Raw genomic sequence first — 22,400 nt, forward strand, 5'->3', positions numbered from 1 at the left:
GGGACCCAATTGTAGCACTTAAACACTGAAAAAGTCAAATTTTCATGATATGTTCCCTTTAATATAATGTTTTATCAATGTTTTAAGGTTATTTCATTTCAGTTTACTGTCTCATTTACTGGTGTCCACTGTGTTTAGAAATTGTGACTGTTGTGAAATAGGCAAACCTTAATACTAAAAAGTTATTTTCATTTTTTTATTTCATGATAAGAATTTTAACATGGCTTATCATAAATGGTTTAAAGTGAGCAGAAATAGTTTTAGTTAAAGCATAAATGTTTTTTGACTGTGACCTGATATTTACTTAATGTTAAATATCATTTTCTTATAATAGACGTATTGTCCGCATTAACCATGAGAAATAAATAAGATAATATTTTACTGCATATATTATTTGGCTATCAGTTATTTATTTGTTCAAGGATTTTTTTCACGACTGGGTGTAAACAGTTTAAGTATTACATTTTTTAACCCCTTAAAATTCCTGAAAATGGCAAAAATTGCCTTAAAAAACACAAATTGTACCTGCTGTGTTGATTGTATCTTAAAACGGTTTACATCATTCGAATCACAAGATTTCCAGCTTTCCAAAGATATGTGAAATGTTTAGCTTTTTGTTTTTGAGTTGTTGTATTTGATGAAGTTTTTTTGTCAAATAATGCAGGGTACCTCTCAAAAAATGACATTTTAAGGACGCAGTTCAAACTTACTACCACTAGATGGCGCCCAACCCCTTTATTCATAATTCAGTGGTTATTATCACTATTTATGAATATGAAAAATGCCATTATTATAACTTGGGATTAAGCTACTGTATACACATTATAGACAAATATACCTTTATGTACATGTTTTTTAAAGACTATAAAAATATTAATTTTAGTTAATAGTAATATTAGTAATATTGTTTGAAACTCAAGCAAGACAAATATACCACCCCATATGGCCAAAAAATATATGTACTAAAATATGTTTACAGTGTATTTTTGTCCACTTTTTGTATATTTTGAAATATATATATAAGAAAACCTTTGTATGTTACAGACCTGTAAACATAACAGATTAAAATGTAATATATTTTCAACTGCAAAAATATATTTATAAATGTACATTTTATACATACTTATACATTTAATACTTACATTTTATTAATTATTTTGTACAAACTTTTATATATTTGGGCAGGAAAAATATATTTTTTGATGTATGGGTTGTAAAATTAGAAATGCATTTGTTGCCCCTGAAATATATGAAGGTTCAAACTAAATATATTTTCAAATTCAAAAATATATTTAATTAAGCGTTACTTTCTACAAAATATATTTAGCTTATTTTTAATACAAGTTTTTGGCCAAAGAAATTTATTTTTTTGGCGTATGGAACGGGCCTGTTGAATGCTTTATTCTGATTGGTTGAGAAATGTAAAATGCACACCTGACCTGTCAAATGTCTTAAAATAACCACCAGAGCAAAGTTTGAACTTCATGCTTCATGTCATGCCGCATTACCACCTCTGGTGTGCGTTATTTTCCAATAATTCAATGGCCCGTCGTCAATTATTCCTTACGTAATGTATATTCTGTGGCCTAAATAGTGTGTGTTTGTATAACACTAAGTGACTGCGGCTCACAGGAGAGCAGCAAACAGCTGTTGTCAACACATCCATCATCTCAACCACGTCCTCAGAAAGCAAGTGTGTCAGTGTGAGTATGTGTTGTCTATACGTGAATCAGAGGCCACACACACACACACACACACACACACACACACACAGGCCCTGAGGATTGTGGGTAGAAAAGAGATTCACGTCCGAACTCAGTCAAAGAGTTTTCCCCTGTAAATAAATTAAATATTGCATATTCGGTTTTCGATCTGAATAGTTTTGTGTGTTGGAAGTGTTTAGTATTCTAGCATTGCATTGAGCGCAGAGTGCACCATACTGTATGGTAAGGATACGAGCGTGTACCACCCGTTTCCCTACAGTTGTTTCCCCCAATTATATTCCCCTAGTGTAGGGTAACTATGGCAACGCAGCATCCCTGAGGGAAGTACCCTAGTGGCCCGATCATCATTAGGTGTCACAACAGCAGCCGTAAAATCTATCTGGTGCATCTTTATTCTACTACGTAATAGAAAAGTCTTCCTCCCTCTTCGTTTCATAACAGTACGTTTATATTTAGCATCACAGCGTGCGTGATGAAGTCAGCAGTCAGTTACCCAGCTCAACCCCTCTTAGCCCCTAATCTCAGGCTCATTATAGAGTTAAAATGAGGTCTGACAATAATGAGGATCCTGCACTTCACCACACCTAATGAATTCCCTCCCTCCCCCTCCTTTACAGTATATATCTTCTCTACTTCCATCGCCTTTTCTATCTCAATCCCTCATGCATTATTTCCTTCCCTTCATTCTCTTATTTAGAGCTTTGAGGCACAGATCCTGGAGCAGTATAGAGGCGATCTCACCTGCGATTAGCTTTTTATTAAATTATGATGCTTTTTGCTTTCCATCAGCATGCGCTGGAGGGAATGAACTTGAAAATCTCTTCCTGTAAACCATTCCCAATCCAAACAAAACTGCTCCATGAAAATTTTTATTATTTAGCAACCTGGCAAACATGGTTTCAACTTGAGCTAGTTTTTATCTCAGAAAAAGGTACAAAAGCGGTCACTGGGGTGGTACCCTTTAACAAAGTACACATTTGTACCTAATGAATGCATATTAGTAGGGGAGAGCGAGGTGCAAACTGGTCAGAACAATCTCGTGAACTCCAAACTGAATGTCAGAATGGGAAAGAAAGGTGATTTAAGCAATTTTCAGCGTGGCATGGATGTTGGTGCCAGACGGGCTGGTCTGAGTATTTCACTGGGATTTTCATGCACAACCATATTTAGGGTTTACAAAGAATGCTGTGAAAAGGGAAAACATCCAGTATGCGGCAGTCCTCTGGCCGAAAATGTCTTGTTGATGCTAGAGGTCAGAGGAGAATGAGCCGACTGATTCAAGCTGATAGAAGAGCAACTTTGACTGAAATAATCACTCGTTACAACCGAGGTATGCAGCAAAGCATTTGTGAAGCCACAACACGCACAACCTTGAGGCGGATGGGCCACAACAGCAGAAGACCCCACCGGATACCACTCATCTTCACTACAAATAGGAAAAAGAGGCTACAATTTGAGCAAGCTCACCAAAATTGGACAGTTGAAGACTGGAAAAATGTTACCTGGTCTGATGAGTCTCGATTTCTGTTGAGACATTCAGATGATAGAGTCAGAATTTGGCGTAAACAGAATGAGAACATGGATCCATCATGCCTTGTTATCACTGTGCAGGCTGGTGGTGGTGGTGTAATGGTGTGGGGGGTGTTTTCTTGGCACACTTAAGGCCCCTTAGTGCCAATCGGTCATCATTTAAATGCCACGTCCTACCTGAGCATTGTTTCTGACCATGACCATCCCTTTATGACCACCATGTACCCATCCTCTGATGACTACTTCCAGCAGGGTAATGCACCATGTCACAAAGCTCGAATCATTTTAAATTGGTTTCTTGAACATGACAATGAGTTCACTGTACTAAAATGGCCCCAACAGTCACCAGATCTCAACCCTTTGGGATGTGGTGGAACGGGAGCTTCGTGCCCTGGATGTACATCCCACAAATCTCCATCAACTGCTGCAAGATGCTATCCTATCAATATGGGCCAACATTTCTAAAGAATGCTTTCAGCACCTTGTTAAATCAATACCAAATAGATTTAAGGCAGTTCTGAAGGTGAAAGGGGGTCAAACACAGTATTAATATGGTGTTCCTAATAATCCTTTAGGTGAGTGTATATACACTGTGTGACAACTAACCACGCTGTGTAAAAAAAGTTACTAGGAGTTTCAAAATAATGTTGTTTCAGATAACAATTAAAATAATATAAGGTTGTATTTGGTGACTTACACACCCAACTCAGAAATTGAAGAAGAAAAAAACATAATAAGAAGAAATTTACTTTGATGGCTCCAAAACACTCTTTGTTCAATATCTTACCCAAAACACATCAAAACTTTAACAAATTCACATGAGATCTTCTTACAGTAAGAGAAAAAGACCAAAAGCACAGACTGCTCATCCCTGTAAATATATAAAGTAGCCGTGTTACCATTAACCCCGCGTTAGTTTGTGCCCCCCGTCACCCCTCCCTCAAATGTACCTGTTGTTTCCAATCTGTACTTAAATGATAAATATCCAGACCTTTTTAAAAGGTATCCATCCCGGTGGCAGCGCTTGTACCATTTGTTCAGATTGCAGGAAGTGGCCGGAAAAACTCAGGATCTCGTCCACAACAGTGACCTTAAGATACCATCAGAAATGACGAAAATGTGTCCTTTACAAACAATAGACTTTAACCTTTGTGACCGTGGCCTGAACAAAACACCTACCCAGAAGTAAAGAGGTACTTAAAGGATTATTATGTCATTTATTTGGCAAAACCATGTTCAGTTATACCTGGTCTTTACTTTAAAGATGGTCAATTCAAATACTGATACCCATAATACTCATCCTACTGTATGTTAAATTGTATCTTAACAGTGTAAGGTCAATGTTATATTTTTATATAAAAAGACAGTTATCAATTTATGCTGCATGGCAGACTATGACAATATTGGAAATGGAGGATTTCAGGAGTTCAGATTTGCCACACTGTAAAAAAATTCCGTAGAAATTTCAATGTTATTGCAGCTGGGTTGCCGGTAATTTACCGTAGATTTAAATTTATGTTACTTACTGGCAAGAGTTTGTTCAAAGTTAAATAAATTTTAAATATTAACAAGTTTTTATCTTTACAGAATAAAACTATACATTAATAGCTTCATGCAAAGCATTCTGGGAACCAGAAATCATTATCAACCTTTTTCTTTGTTTTGCTTCAGATTTTGTTTCCCAAAATGTTTTGCTTGATGCTGTTTTTTTAGTTTTACTCTGTAAAGACAAAGACTTGTAAATGTTAAATGTTCATTTAACTTTGAACAAAATGTTGCAAGTAAATAACATAAATTTAAAACTACGGTAAGTTACCGGCAACTCAGCTGCAATTTCTACAAATTTTTTTTTACAGTGCACGCCATCCCTGAATCATGGTAAGATTTTTAAGCCAAAATTTTTTTGTATCAAGGAATACTAATAACCTAAGAAGTAACTGTGTAGATATCACACAACATCATTATTTTCAGTGTGGTCATGTTTTTCATTATAAGATTCATGTTACTGTTATATAGTAATGAAAAAAATAATAATAAAAATAATAAAAAACAAATGTAACGAATACTCTGATCATTTAAATTTCATATAAATACTATAGGATTTAAATATCATTTACTGCACTGAGATATAATAATTATTATTTTTATTCGAAGGTGAAACCTGATAGATGTGCTCTTGGTAAGCTATTTTTCCTTTTTTATTTGTGTTTCAATAAGCTTTTCCATTTTTTTTTATGTTTATATGTGTCTAGGTTGTCTGATTGGCTGGTGGGTTACGAGAAAGCTGATTAGAGGAGCGTAAGACAGAATTAAAGGGGCGTGTTTCTTAGCCAAGCGGATGCAAGCCAAAGCCGGACAGGTGAGAAACACTGCCCCTTTAAAAGAGTATTTTTAGTTGGACAATTATTAGTGCTCATTGGGAGGGGTGACAGGGTGTTAAAGGAGGAATTAGGTGCGTGTAGACCGTCTAAGAAGGATGTGGAGATCAGGACGACTAATATAACACAAATGAACGATGTCCCCGGGGAACAAAGTACACGAGGAGCTGTCCAATCTCAAGTACAGCAGACAGACTATCAGCTCATAGTGAACGTAAGTGACCTTTATTAAAACTTACAGTATTTCTCACTCCTCTCTACTACTTTATGTTCATCACCACTTACTGTACTGTATAACATTTGGCACCTGTTGTGTATATATTACTGACTATTGCTGCAATAGTATTGGGTTAACATCTTACAGGATTAAAACACTGTTATGTAGTCTAGTCATGGATCATATTAAGCTCATAAAACGTTTTGTGGTGATGTTTAATCTCTCGTACAGACGTTTGCCGGGTCATGTAAGCTATGTTTTCTGTATTGAAGCACATATTCAAATTTAATGAGCGACGCGCTGTGTGTGTGATTGGGTTTCAGGCTTCAGTTACATTTCTCTGCTTTTGTGTGCACTGTAAGTCACACATACACATGTTAAAGAGATACACACAAACACAAATATATAATAGAAACAATTATGAACTCGGATTGCTTGGATATGAATGTCTGTGCTCGAAATAGCCACAGGGAAAAAGGAAGTCAGGTTGGGGATAACACACGTTGATACAGATGGGACACTGAAGTCAGGTAGGGGTTAGTTGTCACACTGGGAAATAGCCACAAGGGTGATGATTCAGTATGTATCGGTTGTGAGAGACGAAACACGGGTTTCTAAAGTTTTCTGTACTTTTGTACACTGTCAGAAAAAATGGTCCCAAGCTGTCATCCTCATATGTACCATTTAGGTACAGACAGGGTTCCCACGGGGCCTTGAAATCCTTGAAAGTTTGTGAATCGGGAGGGAAAATTCAAGGCCCTGGGAAGTTTTTGAAAATATACATATATAGATACAGATCATTGAAAGTGCTTGAATCTATTTTATGCAAAAATCCATATTATTCTGTGTGTAGTATAGGATAATATCATAAAAATTCTAGACTTTTTAAGCACACGTGCTAAACTGGTCACTTTAAATGCTTATATCTTCTGTATGCAAATTTTGATTCATACCAAAATGCTTTTTTGCATAGATGTGCTTGACACATGAAAACGTCTCGGGTTACGTATGTAATTGTTGTTCCCTGAGAAGGGAACGAGACGCTGCGTCTCCCTTGTCATACTTCCTACATCCCTGTAATGCCGTCTTTGGCAATATTTCAGATAGCAATATACTTCCTGGCTCCCACATCACCCTGTCTTTGTCGTTAAGCCTTACCATTGGTTGAATTTGATATACACATTCAGATACACTTACCCCTGGAGACGTCCCTAAAGTGTGACCGCAGTGACGCAGCGTGAGTTCCCTCGAAAGGGAACTGTAACAATGTATCTTAAAAAGTAACACGACGTAACCTTGCTCTCACTTGAAATGTGTCCCCATATTTAGTCCTTGAATTTGAGGGTATTGGATCTGGAAAGTCCTTGAAAGGTACTTGAATTTGAAGTTAACTAATGTGTGGGAACCCTATACAGATATGCAAATATTTGGTACCAATGTGTCCCTTTGAGGTACTCTTTGGATGCAAAGGTGTACTTTTTTTGAAAGGGTACCACCCCAGTGACAGCTAGGGACCATTTTTGGGTAGAGTACACTGTAAACACATTTTTTGCATTTAAATGATGCAAGTATAATCAACTTTACAAGTCATATACATTTTTTTTATCTTGACAAGTAAAGAGTTGCTGTAACTTATAAAATAATTATTTTAACTTTTTTTTTATTAAGTTACAGTAACTTATCACTAGTCAAAATAAAAAATCAAAGTTGATTATACTTAAAAATGTAAGTGCAAATATTTCTAAAGTGTATGTTAGTTTCAAACACCTTGTCTAGCAGTACATTAACATTACATTTATTCATCAGGCAGACATGTTTTGCAGCGCATTACACTGAAAAAAATGATTCATTGAATTTAATAAATTTTTTTAAGGTAAACGGTTGCAATCAATTTATTTAAGCTACATTTAAACAAAAAAGATTAGTAAAGTAAAATAAAATATAAAACTTTTGTTTAAATGTAGCTTAAATAAATTGATTGCAACCACTTACCTTAAAAAAATTGATTAAATTCAATGAATAATTTTTTTCAGTGTACAAGCTACACACTTAATAACGTTTGGTTAAAACAGTGCTTTTCAATTATTTTCTGTCACACCCCCCCTAGGAAGAAGTAAACATTTCACGCCCCCCAACTCTCCGCTGCGACTGTAAATAGTATAATTTGTCTATAAAATGACACATCTGCAAAGCATTGTATCCTTATTAACATTAAAGAAAACACAAAAAAGAAATATCAATCAACTTACAACAAAGAATAACTTTAACAACATTGTTTTTTAATCTGTAACAGAAAAGACTTAAAATGCATCAATTTGCCTGAAATAAAAAAATCAATCCTTATTTACAGTTTATTTTTTGACCATTTGATACTGAAAAATTTAATTAAATATAATCAATAAATAATAAAAAATAACGCAAGTGGCTTATCAGCGTGTTTGGGGTGTAATGTCTTTAAGTGACGGTGCAAAAAATCACTTCCTGAAAAAGTATTTTCCCCGGGGTCTCACGCGCCCCCCCGGTGTCGCTTCGAGCCCCCCCTGGGGGTCCCGCCCCACTATTTGACAAGCACTGGGTTAAAATAACCCAACAAGTTACCCAACTATGGGTAAGTATGGCATCTTCCCAACTGCAGGTTATTTTCACCCAAAAAAAGATGGGTTGCTTTCTCTACTCAGCTGGGTTAAAAGTGACCCAACAGTTTAGTTTTTATTAACATTTTTTCATTATTTTTTATTATATTTTATTATATCATTATATATCATATGCCTGAGGAAGATCTTATGATCGAAACGTCGCAATAAACATTGTTTAATATTTTGCAAGCTAATAGTGTGCGGGATATTCCCTTTTTTTTATAAATGTTTGGTGGACTTCATTGTCTCTTCATCCTACGCACCTAACCGGAACTAACAGGTGTGCGACATTGTTCTTCTATTATATCATTATTTAAAATTTAAACAGTATATTTTAAAAGAAAGCAGCAGTGTTTATCGACTTATAATATATTAATTATAAATGGCAGTATAATGACCAACACAAGTCACATATTTCAGGTTAATTTTGAACAAAGGATATGTTTGTATTCTTCAAAAAGCAGAAAAAGAGTAAAACAAACAAAATTATGACAGACTAACAAAAACAAAGCTTGCATTACTTTTAATAACAGTTAATGTAATGTGAGCTGTCCTATGCAGCACACATTTGTGCGAGCAACAATAGATAATAAATGAAAAACATTGATACAAACCTTGTTACTCAAATTAAACCCAACGGTTTGTCCTCGCTGAAAACCACCACATGCAATTCAAAACTCCTCTGTCAAGCTGGGACGTCACTGTTTCAACCATCAGTAAAAATGACCCAACCTGTAACCCAGTGAGCTGGCCAGTAACCCAGTAAAATGACCCAATTAGCTTAACCCAGCCAACCCAATGTTTTTTTACAGCGTATACATTTCATCACTTTGGGGCTTGAACCCATGACCTTTTGCACTGCTAATGCAATTTTCCACAAGTTGGGAACACCTCTTAATTCCAACATTGTTATTATATTATCTTCAGCTAAACAAGCCATACCTTTAGCGTAACAACATGCCAATGCATTTGGGGTTTTTTTGTAAACAAGGTATGTGACTACGCAGAATTTAACTTTTAAAAATATTCTAAACCTAAACGAATCTGTGCGTCACATTATATGTCGGTGTATGGGATGTACTTCCGCTCCGGAGCGTTAAGGTCTTTAGTGTATGCTTCAGTGGTCAACCCTGTGTAAGGAAAGCTATCTCTTCTCGGTTGCCCTTCATCACCGTAGATGAGAGAGAAAGAGGGAATAAGGGCCATAATGGTAACCCCAATAACCCCAAATGGCCATAATGGTAGTCCGTGTATGTCATTGTATTCGGTGATTGTAATGCCAACAGCAGATAGCGGTGATATAGAGCTTAACGCACTGCTAATGAATGCTGTTTCATCTCATTCATTGATGTGCTGAGATGGTTACAGCTCAGTGAATCTTGATAAGAGTCCATCTCCTCGGTATAGCCGGGGGACTCCAGCTGGTCGCACAGAGGACAAATTCCCCCCGGAGCTCTGAACTAGGCTGAATAAGCCTCCGCCGTCACATCACACAGCCGTCACTGTGATGTTAAGCAGGGTGGAGAGGATAACGCTTAACCTCCAACCGTTATAATATAAGGAAGCCAAAAACAGCATTAGAGGAATCTGATATCCACTTATAGGAATTGCATGACTTGATATGTGTACAAATGCCCGTATGAACGGCCAAAAGCGTACAAATGTGTTTGCTGTCACTATTTCGGCGATGAATGCTGAGAAATGTTTTGCTTGTGGAATTTCACGCAGTGTGAAGGAATTGATTTGAGAACGCTGGGAATGGTCAGGGCTGCTGTGATTAAGCACGTTTGTCTGTTTAACCCTTTAAGGGACCAATAGCTGAACAGATTGAACAGAAGATACTCATTCTCGCCAAGTCGGTTTCTGGCATTGTAATATTCAAACATCAGTGAAGCTGTATGTTATTTCTGGATTTTTAAAAAAAAATTTTATATAAAAATAATGCAATAACATATTAATTTGATAAATAAAATTATAAAAATGTAAATGTTTCACAAAAGTAATAATGTTAACATGAGGCCATAACTCTCAAGTAGTTGGGATCCAAATCTTAAGTTAAATCACAAAAAATTAGGTTTGCGTCACACTTTTGGTGGTTTTACCAACAACGACCACTAGGTGTCAACGGTTTGCTGCATACTCTTGTCACAAATTAATAAATTACTGTCACTGCATTATTATTACTGATAAAACGTTTTGAAATATGAAAGCTACATTCTTAGAGCTTTACAATGATAAATAGTTTGTCAACATTTCTGTAGATGAAGTTTGTGTCACACTTTTAGTGGTTTTACCAACAACGGCCACTAGGTGTCAACAGTTTGCTGCATACTCTTGTCACAAATTAATAAATTACTGTCAATGCATTATTATTACTGATCAAACGTTTTGAAATATGAATATGAACTACATTCTTAGAGCTTGACAATGAAATATAGTTTGTCAACATTTCTGTAGATGAAGTTTGTGTCACACTTTTAGTGGTTTTACAAACAACGTCCACTAGGTGTCAACGGTTTGCTGCATACTCTTGTCACAAATTAATAAAGTACTCTCACTGCATTATTATTACTGATAAAACGTTTTGAAATATAAAAACTACATTCTTAGAGCTTTGCAATGATATATAGTTTGTCAACATTTCTGTAGATGAAGTTTGTGTCACACATTTAGTGGTTTTACCAACAACGGCCACTAGGTGTCAACGGTTTGCTGCATACTCTTGTCACAAATTAATAAATTACTGTCACTGCATTATTATTACTGATAAAACGTTTTGAAATATGAAAGCTACATTCTTAGAGCTTTACAATGATATATAGTTTGTCAACATTTCTGTAGATGAAGTTTGTGTCACACTTTTAGTGGTTTTACCAACAACGGCCACTAGGTGTCAACAGTTTGCTGCATACTCTTGTCACAAATTAATAAATTACTGTCAATGCATTATTATTACTGATAAAACGTTTTGAAATATGAATATGAACTACATTCTTAGAGCTTGACAATGAAATATAGTTTGTCAACATTTCTGTAGATGAAGTTTGTGTCACACTTTTAGTGGTTTTACCAACAACGGCCACTAGGTGTCAACGGTTTGCTGCATACTCTTGTCACAAATTAATAAATTACTCTCACTGCATTATTATTACTGATAAAACGTTTTGAAATATGAAAACTACATTCTTAGAGCTTTCCAATGATATATAGTTTGTCAACATTTCTGTAGATGAAATTTGTGTCACACTTTTAGTGGTTTTACCAACAACGGCCACTAGGTGTCAACGGTTTGCTGCATGCTCTTGTCACAAATTAATGAATTACTGTCACTGCATTATTATTACTGATAAAACGTTTTGAAATATGAAAACTACATTCTTAGAGCTTTCCAATGATATATAGTTTGTCAACATTTCTGTAGATGAAGTTTGTGTCACACTTTTAGTAGTTTTACCAACAACGGCCACTAGGTGTCAACGGTTTGCTGCATACTCTTGTCACAAATTAATGAATTACTGTCACTGCATTATTATTACTGATAAAACGTTTTGAAATATGAAAACTACATTCTTAGAGCTTTACAATGAAATATAGTTTGTCAACATTTCTGTAGATTTATACCAGGATATAGTGTTATGAATTAATATGCATTCCTATGGGGGGGTGGGGTCATGTAACAAAAAACTGTCACTACATTATTTCTAACATCAGATGACCTTGACATATGAAAACTACATTCTGAGAGATTTTCAGTGATATATAGTTTATAGAGTATTTTAATGTTAGAAATATGTAAAAACAAATTGTGTTCTTGACCTTTTAGAAATTGACTCTCGCTATGTTATTCATTTCCCAAAATGGTAATGAGATATGAAAACTACACTCTTAGAGCTTTCCAAAGATATATAGTTTGACGAGTTTTTTTAGGTTTAGAACAAGGTATTAGTGCAATACATATGTAAAAACTAATTGTGTCCATCTGTGGCCTCGTAACATTTTAGAAACTGACTCTGACTAGGTTATAATTTTCCGATAATTGTGATGAAATATTAAAACTACACTCTTAGAGCTTTCCAAAGATATATAGTTTGTCAAGATTTTTAGGCTTAGGATAGGGTATTAGTGTTATAAATATGTAAAAAAAATGTGGGCCCGCTTGAGGGCCTGTGACCTTTTAGAAAATGTCTCGCCCTATGCCTTCTTTTCCCAAAATTATGATGACAAATTAGAGCTTAGAGCTTTCCATTGATATACAGTTTTTCATGATTGGATAAGAATTCATATGCAAAACACTGAAGAAATTGTAGGCATCCCAAAGGTGGGACAGTAACATTTAGCAGGATATAAATGTTTTGAAGCACACTCACTACATAAATGAATCAATTACATAATTTATCTTATAAAACACTACTGAAATATCTATTCTAGGGGCTTAGATCTTTCCAACAATATATAGTTTGTCATGATTCAATAAACATTTACATCCAAAATATTAAAGTAAACCTAGGTCTTCCTCTAGAGGAACAGTGCACCCTTCTGATATTTCTAATAGATCCTGCAGGCCCTGCTTGTTTGGGTATTTTTCTGCCCTTGCACATTTGTGGATATTGCAGATTAGTACCAAACATTCTGATACATGATACATATTAGGACCTATTTAAAGTGTACAGTGACAGGTACACTTGCTACATCTTTATCAAGCAGTGAAAATTAACAATTGTACATTCAGTGGGTATTTTGTTCAGTGCTGTGTTGATGTTACGCTGGAGATCCTACAGTGCGCTTTATCTCTGCACAATCGTGGGAATCAATAAAGGTTGCTAATGGAGACAGGATTTTCTTTAGTCACTCCTCAAGGCTTCTCAGACTAATATTAAGTTGCACGTCTGGGGCTTTCTGGCGTCCAATTCCAAGTACATGCTCCGTGTATAGATCAAGGGCCTACCGTGACATTCAGTGTAAAGCGAAATGAATATAATCAAGAAGTTGACGTGTTTTTGTTGTATTAAACATTCAGGTTTTGTACCTAACATCTGATGTTTGCTTTTTTTTTTTAATGATGTTGTGAACAATGGGAGAGTTCTGTACCCCCTTCTGTTTTTTAGCCCTTGGCAAAATGTTACGGCGGTAACATATTGACGTCTTATGGACCATATTGATGCAGTGACTCACGATTCCTATTCATACGTGCGGACTCATCGAGTCTGTGAATGGTTGTGTGTGAGCGTGATGTAGGCTGGAGTTTGATGACTAAACTTTGGGCGAGAATGTTAAAGCACCAACTGGACTAATAAAAAGTAAAGCTTTTTTAACCGCAACTAGTTAGACTTACATTTATTTTTAAGGTAATATAGTTACACTTCTAGAAAAATGGTCAAACTACCCCAGCTGGGGCTGTACCCTTATACAAGTACAGCTTTGCACCTAAAGAGTAAATGCACATATTAGTATACCTCAAATATTGGTAAAAATGTACACACATTAGGACCTTTTTAAAGGTTGCAGTCCTAGTGACAGCTGGGGGTACATTTGACCATTTTTCTAACAGTGTGTATTTTGTGGGATTTTGTAATTGTTTTAATAATAAAAAGATCTATTGATTCAAAGGCTGTATGTCCCTTTAATTTCGTTTTCCCAACGGCAACGTCTTACGATGACCTGTGGGGGGCGGGACATGCGCGTTGGATGGAGGAGGCAGGCGCACAACTCAGAGGCGCTGCGATCAGGATGCGCGCTATCACCAGAGAAACCATCGACTGACATGGAGGAATAAAATGAGACATGCATCCAAAACAACCGCGGATACGCAGACCCTCGCCTTAATCCGGACATTACGACTCGTATCGCAGCGTAGTTAGCAGGGAGGAAGAGAAAGAGGGTCGATCATGGGGAACGAAGCGAGCGCGGAAGGCGACGAGGGCGCGCTCGCTGGATTACCCGCGGGACTTGCACCCGATGGGAAGGGTGGCTTCATCCAGATGCCCTCGGGGGAGGAGGCAGACCTGAGCAATCTGTCCGAGGAGGAGAGAAAGCAGCTTGTGGCCGCTATGGCCAAAGCGCAGTCCAGGCAAGTTGATGCGTGTAGGGGTGCGCGCATAAGAGCGTTTTATAAATTAATGCAGCGATGATAATGTCCGTTCCTTCAGTGCCCGAACGCTCGTGCATGTGTTGGAGCGCGGTTGTGTTGTGATCGGACCACTGCAGGTTGGCACATCACGATCGTGCACCGATGCAAAACAGGATCACACCCATTCACGCTCGTGAACGTAATCGAGAGCGTGGATCGGCTGTACGTGTACGACTGAAGATCTGCTTGAAAAACAGAAACCATCATATCATATTTAATATATATAATGGTTAAAATGGGAATTGTATTGATTTTAAATGCTATAATGGTTTATGTGGGTCTCTGCTGCTGGTAATGTGATGGGATCTGTGGGATGTGGCGAATGGGAACCAATAGGGAACATCGTTAAATCATACCCGAATAAGGCCCAAAACACAGTATATAAAGGATTTTTGTTATGGTTTTAATGATAAACAATGCTTTATAGTGGTATTGTAATGCACACCATTGGAATTTGTATTTTGAGTTATAAGTAACAAATACTTGCAAATGCGTTTATACTTCCATATTGGAGCTATGTGTAACATTACCGCTTTTCTGTCGCTTTTGTACTTGTTTTTCATTTAATTATATCTCTAATATTATGTTATGATAGCGCGTCACTGGATGTGCACATCGCGTTTTATCCATATAGATATTTTGCAATCGAATTCAGTCCACAAGCGGTATCTGAAAGGTAAAGATATCCTTTAAAATATGAATGATCTTCGTTCCCGTCATCTGTGCTTCCAGATCTCTGTTGTAAGCCAATGGATTCTCCACGCGCACTCCCATCTTCCTCCGATGGGCTGTGCAGGTGATGTCATGAGAAAATAACAAGCCTTTAAACACAAGTGTGAACATTTCATCGCATACAAGCACGCCATCGACATTCCCAATGATTTGTTCGTGCAATGTTTGCAAGCAAATTCCCCTCGTGCCTTTAAAGTTGCTTTGGCGTAAATGTGTTATTTTTACCCGAACGCAAATGGGGGAAGGGCGTATAAATATTAATATGACTATATATAGAATTGCAAGCACATATGTCATCATGGTCATTGATCGCGTTGGTTATTTTGGTGGGCGTGCGTGTAGTATTTCACCTGAGACCGAGCAGCGACCATTTTATACCATTGAAATGCATTCGTTCGCTGTCCGTGGTGCTGAAAACCATGCGAGCGCCACTGGGTAGATGTAGCTTGGAGAGTAGGTGGTCTTATGTGAAAGGTTTAAAGGCAGAACACTAACATTTGTGTGCATGGTTGTGTAAAAGCACTTCAAGAATTTGCAGTTCAAAGTTTGCGGTGTTCCTGTTGCTCCATTGGTTGAGGATTGTGTTTATAAAAAAAATGAGACCATATTAGAATGGACCATATGGCTCATTTAGACAAAAGCATCTGCCAAATGCATACATGTGCTAAAACCCCTCTTTTTTTGACTAGTTTTGTATATTTTGTTGCAGAGTAAATCAATTTAGCCTATTGGTGTAGTTAAATATTACATCAGCTGCTGTTGACAGCAATAATAAAATGCATGTGTTATCAGATTGTGAATATATGTTTTGCTTGTTTGACTAATTCTTCAACCATTTAGCTTTTATGTTATGAATTGGTTGTCTGAATTCCCTCTTGTCATCTCTGCTTTTTGGAGTATGTAAACAATGCACAATTATATTGAATAGATTTAGCTGTAAAGGGTATAATGGCAAATATTTACTTTTCAGATTTACCCATTTTTTTCTTATGTCTGTTTGCTCCACAGACCACCAGAGACTCAAGCCAGCGGCACCAGAGGCCCGGCGGGTCTCAGTAAGAGTCGTACTGTAGATGCATTTGGAGAGGGGCCGCCTCCCAAGCCAAAGCCTGGACGGAGCCCCTCCTCTCTCAGCCTCCTTGAGTCACGTTTTCGGCAGGAGCCCAAAGACCTCGAACAGCCACGATCCGGCATGTTTTCATCTGGCTTCCTGAGCGGGGTCTCTTCTGCCGTCTCCTCTGCCAGCATCCCAAAGTTTAGCCTCTTTGGTGATGACGATGAGGACAGTGGGACTGCCAAACAGGAAGGAAAGGGTCCTCCACAACAAGGAGGTAAACCACCTCAGCAAGGGCCTAAACCAGGTGGACCAGGACCTCAACAGCAAGGGGCTAAACCTGGTGGACCAGGACCTCAACAGCAAGGGGCTAAACCTGGTGGACCAGGACCTCAACAGCAAGGGGCTAAACCTGGTGGACCAGGACCTCAACAGCAAGGGGCTAAACCTGGTGGACCAGGACCCCAACAGCAAGGACCTAAACCTGGTGGACAAGGACCCCAACAACAAGGACCTAAACCTGGTGGACCAGGCCCTCAACAGCAAGGGGCTAAACCTGGTGGACCAGGACCTCAACAGCAAGGGGCTAAACCTGGTGGACCAGGACCTCAACAGCAAGGACCTAAACCTGGAGGTCCAGGGCCCCAGCAACAAGGGCCTGGTAAACCTGGCCCAGTGGGGCCAGGAAAGCCCGGTGGACTTGAATCTCAGCAGCAGGGTAAATCTGGGCCAGGTGCTCAAGTAGAAGGGTCTGATAAAGCTGGTCGTGCCCAGGGGAAAGTTGGCGGGACAATGTGTCCTCTTTGTAAGTCTACAGAAATCAATGTGCAGGCCAAGGACCAGCCACCAAACTATAATACCTGCACACAGTGCAAACAGCAGGTGTGCAGCCTGTGTGGCTTCAGTCCCCCAGATTCTGCGGTAAGAAACATATCTCATATATCCACTCATATACTTCACACTTGTCTTACTCTTTTTTTAAGGCATATGATCCAGATATTGATATGAGATGTGATGACAGTCATTTTAGAATTTTGTAGAAGTTTCTTAGGAGCTTTTACAACACCCTACTGTTTACGTTTACAGCATCTCTGCAAGTTGAAGAAAGCTGAAGATAAACCATTATGATATATTTTTACTGCCCTGCTTTTGCGAAAATATGAGCACAGAGAAAATACAAACTCCCACCAGACTCCACATTTTGTGACTAAAATGCAATCTTTTATTAAAGAATCCTGCAAACTCAGTTGAAATTCTGCTTATTAAGGTGCTTTAAAGCCGTGCTGGGTTTTGTTTTAATAACCGTTTATTGTTTTTTGTGTGAGGTACAACCTGTTCTAGTTTTCCTTCATCCTTAAGTTAGGAGAAATGTCTGTAGACAATTATCAAGGTCACTAATGTCACCAAGACAGGAAGTTTTTTTTATCATGTCTATGTATGAGCTTTACTACATGTATAAGCTTTAATTAAAGTATGGATTACAGAATTTGAATCAAACAAACAAACAAACAAACCATCAACCCCATCCAATCCGTCCCACCACTAAAAGTGCATAAAAGATTCCAGTAATTAAGTCATAAAGTTGTAGCTTAATCTGCTATTATTGCAAATTTTATCCAATGAAGATGAATAGCTTTTAATATCAGCAGCAAATTAATACAGTATGTTGAGTGTACTGAGTGTAATGAGCTTTGCGTACAATTATTTATATTTTCATTAATAAGGATAGCTTTCAGAAATAATATAATGTGTTTCTGTGTTGCCTGACTTTCTTATATTGTTTTACAGGGTAAGGAATGGTTGTGTCTAAACTGTCAGATGCAGTGGGCGGTGGAGGGCATGGAGCCCCCTGGGCCTCCCATGATGAAACAGCCACCCAAACAAAGCTCAGCCCCTCCCTCCCCACAAAGAAAGGAGCCCCCATCTGGGTCACCTTTCAAGAGTGAGGCAGGTAAGAAGCCCCCAATGCTGACCAAACAACAAAGTATTGCTGAGATGGGGAAAGGTACTACACCACCTGCAACACCAAAATCTGTACCAGGGACACCGCAGGGACCTCAGTCTGGACCAGCGGTGGCCAAACGTGGACAGCCTCCTCCCCTTCAGAAACCTTCACAAAGCCCGAAGGGTAGTCCTCAGCCTTCTCCTGCAAAAACTACACCAAAACAAGACGGAGGTGGCTTCTTTGGGGGGTTTGGTCTTGGGGGTTTGACGGAGGTAGTAACAAAACCCACTGCGGGTGCCCAGGCTACAGAGTCAGTCACAGGGAAACTTTTTGGTAGTTTTGGCGGGGCGTCCAAACCACAGGGTGGCTCCACAGCTCAGGCCAGTGAGTCGGTCACTGGGAAACTTTTTAGTGGGTTTACTGGTCTCACAGAGACACCGAAGCCTCCGCCTACTTCTCAGTCAACTGAGAGCGTGTCTGGAAAGATGTTTGGTTTCGGCTCATCCTTCCTGAGCTCTGCCACCAATCTAATCACTGGGGAGGAACCAAAATCTCCTCCGGGATCACCCCCTGATTCCCCCATTGGGTCCGGTGCAGAGTCCCCACCTGGATCTCCCCCCGACTCGGGCTCAGACTCGCCTCCCGATACTCCTCCTGCTTATTCCAAAGACCCAGCACATCCAAAACCTGCGGCTGCTGACGGAAAAGACTTAGCAGATGGATCCTCTTTAAAATCGATTAAAGCAGAGGAGCCTTCAACTCATGGCCAGTCCTGCTGTCCTCTCTGTAAAGTGCAGCTGAATGTGGGATCTGTGGACACGCCCAACTACAGCACATGTACAGAGTGCCAGAAGATTGTGTGCAATCTGTGCGGATTTAACCCCACTCCACATCTTTCAGAGGTAAGAGATTTTCTTAATGACATGATCTTACCTCTAAGCTAACTGGGAATCATAACCCCAGTTATGATTTTATAGGGTCATAAATCAACTGCACTGCATTGAATGTGCTGTCTTAAAGATTGTGTATGGGTGTGATGAGGACAGGGAAGAGACTCGTGGTCTGATTCCCATTTCAGATGACTCACCAGCTGGCTGCGTCCTGTTTGGAAATCAGCCTTTGCTATTTAATGAACACAGAAGGTAGGGAGGTCAAAAAGAAAATTGGAGGGCTGAACTTTGTTTAAATGCTTATCAGGCTTTGAATTAGTAATGAATCGGGCATTTCACCTTGGCATGAAGTGTACTTACACTGGAAATGAAAAGGAAAGGTGATTTTAAAAATTTGTGAGCTGACGTTGTTTTGATGAAGGATATAGACCTCAGATTCTTGCTCTTAAGATGTTTTATACTTGGATTCTGGATAATATTTGCTCTTTGTAAGTACCCGTGCAGGCAGAGTAACACTTGTTTAGATATTCAACATTAAAATAAGTCTTTCTACTAAGGTTAACTGCCTTTGCAAGGGAGTAGCTCAGATGCAAAGGCCTCTAAACGCCACCTTTGTCAAAAATTAGATAATGATATTAACTGAATGCTCTTGGCACCTATTATACGTTCAATCTATACCTTCATTTTAAATCCACTTAAAGGCGGAGTCCACGATGTTTGAAAGCCAATGTTGACATTTGAAATCACCCAAACAAACACGCCCCTACCCCAATAGAATCTGGACCTTCTGTTGATAGACCCGCCCCACACATACGCAACCCGGCATTTGATTTGATTTGATTGGCTATAAGTGTGTTTTGGTAGTCGGCCCGTCTCCATTTCCAACGCGTTTTTCAAACATCGTGGACTCCGCCTTTAATCCCGGCCTCAGGCCATTCAGAAATACTGGTTTGTTGGGAGAATCCATTCAGAGTCTGATGAAAATGCTTGTTTACAAGAAAACATGTCAGACGCGTTTTACATATGAGCTCTTCAAATGTTTCCTAAGGGACATAAAATGTACCTAGCAGAGTACAGTCGGCTGAATTTAAACCATATTTGGGGGACCCCCCAATAAAACCACCATGGACCTCCAAGGTGCCCGGGACCCCCTGTTGAAGACTTGTGGTAAATGTAATTGGGAATCTAAAACTTAAAATAAAATAAGTGGATGTTTGCTGCCCTATGCACCACAACATTGGATGGCGCTTATGTGTAAGCCACTTTTTGTGTTTTAACGTGGTTTGTTACAACAGGTTGCTCGTGCCTGCTGTCTGTAATCCAGTCTAATTCAGGTTATCCAAGCAGATTAACTTGAGCGTGTGGATCTGGTCTGGTGCAATCACACATGGTACTGCAAATAACTTCACTCATACTAGTAATCGTACCCTACAAAGATGGCCGACACACTGTTCCCAGTTTAGTCAAGGGCTATATTACACTACACAGCTTTGAACATTGCTATATTGTAGCATTTTGAAAGTTTGTAAGAAAAACCTATCCTCTTGTTTGTAGTTTTTTTTTTTTTTTGCATTTCCTAGGTTTCAACAGCCTGCTTGATTTCATTGGCTGGTCAGCATTTGACTTCTATTATGAGATTTACTCCAAATTCAATTCAGAATACCAAACATGTTTAACATATAAAACTGCAATGTTTAAAGTATAAAATGTCTCTTTGCTTGTACACAGACCTAGTGCATTTTTGTGAAATCTTTCAACTGTTTCCAGTCTGCGTCAACCGCTTTAAATATACTTTAAATAGCCCTCCCGCTGTTAATGGTTTTGACTGCATGCCTTTGTTGCGTGTGTTGGTCAGATTGGTCTGATTAGAAAGCTTAATGCCATACAAAATCATGTTATCAGGATCTGTTTGTTTGAAGAACATCCTCACTGGAGATTCGATTTAGTCTTTTCCTGCTAGCTTTCAACACCGCTTGTGCTGCTGTGACTTTGACAACATGGGACGAGTGTTTATGCGAGTGTGTCCGCTTGTGTGTACAGTAGTAATCTGTTTTTTGCAGGATTTAAAGGGCAACAACTGAGTTTTTGTCTGTGGGACATTTATCTTTCAATATTTACATAGCTTAAATATGACATTCGGTGAACTTTCAAAGATGATCTGCTCTCCAGTAGCAACGCACCGTCTCCACTGAGTGTTTCACTTAGCCAGACTGTAGTACCTTCTTCTGCTTTATCTTATCCTGGATTCTTCTCTTTCTATAGATTTATGACCTGAAATATGTCCCATAACACCCATTTCATCTCTTTTCTCGGAATGAGTCATTTTCTTATTTTCCAATAGATTCTGGATTCTCGCCATTCCTAGATATGTTATGGAGAGAGGTATAAAATTCTCCCTAGGCATCACGATCTCTAAAATAACATTTACAGGAACAGTTCACCCAAGTTTTAGGCCCTGTTTACATGAGAACGCACAAGGGTGAAAATGTACAAATATTTTATCGGATGTGCCTGTCGTTTACACAGCGACATTGTTTTTGGGGCTTAAACCAAAAAAAAGTGAAATTAACCTCCAGAGTGGAAATCTTAAAAACGCTCTACTGGTGTTTTGGCATTTCAGTGCTTCACATTGCCACCTAGCTGCCTGGAGTGCATACTACATCGAATATCACACACTTCTGCGTCACCATATGCACGCAGATTTCCCCCGGCAAAACACTTGTATAAACGCGGAATAGTGATAATGCAGCGCCACTTTTGCGTTTTCTCTTCAGATCGTTTCCGTGTAAACATAGCCTCAGGTTTATCCCAGCAAGCACTACTCATCGTTTTACCGTCTCTAGGTTAACTATAGACCAGATGTAGTCCAACTATGAGCAATCCATTTCTAGACGAAATAATCTTGAATTTGGTTACATAATTTATAATTTTGCGAGATGTCTGATATTCCATCATGCAAGCAGAGTCAAAAGTGGATCTTTTTTGCCTAGATGTATGGGCTGCGTTTGGGCCAGGGGCATAGCTGGCATCTTAAATAGTGAGGGATACAGGGACATGTATATTGTAAAGCAAAATAAAGTAAACTGTGACATATTATACCCAACAAATTCTTCATACGGTGGTTAAATTGGTACCAAGATAAGTTGACCTGCATACATTCAACTGTG

At 38.6% G+C, this 22,400-nt stretch overlaps 1 protein-coding gene across 11 annotated transcripts in view; it reads left to right on the top strand.

Moving 5' to 3' along the window:
- Positions 1–5,700: 5,700 nt before the first annotated feature.
- pcloa (piccolo presynaptic cytomatrix protein a) overlaps positions 5,701–22,400 on the top strand; it is a 77,851-nt gene continuing 61,151 nt past the window's right edge. For 10 of the 11 annotated variants that reach the window (XM_055190922.2, XM_055190925.2, XM_055190927.2 and 7 more), the window contains exons 1-3: positions 14,162–14,552; positions 16,353–17,319; positions 18,187–19,245. In XM_055190922.2, the coding sequence (XP_055046897.2) occupies positions 14,371–14,552; positions 16,353–17,319; positions 18,187–19,245 (2,208 nt within the window). In that variant the 5' untranslated portion in view covers positions 14,162–14,370. Of the gene's footprint in view, positions 5,847–14,161; positions 14,553–16,352; positions 17,320–18,186; positions 19,246–22,400 lie in introns of those variants that run through there. The other variant, XM_055190929.2, reaches the window with a different exon arrangement.

This window comes from Misgurnus anguillicaudatus, chromosome 1 (genome assembly GCF_027580225.2).
Source record: "Misgurnus anguillicaudatus chromosome 1, ASM2758022v2, whole genome shotgun sequence".
Lineage (NCBI taxonomy): Eukaryota > Metazoa > Chordata > Actinopteri > Cypriniformes > Cobitidae > Misgurnus > Misgurnus anguillicaudatus.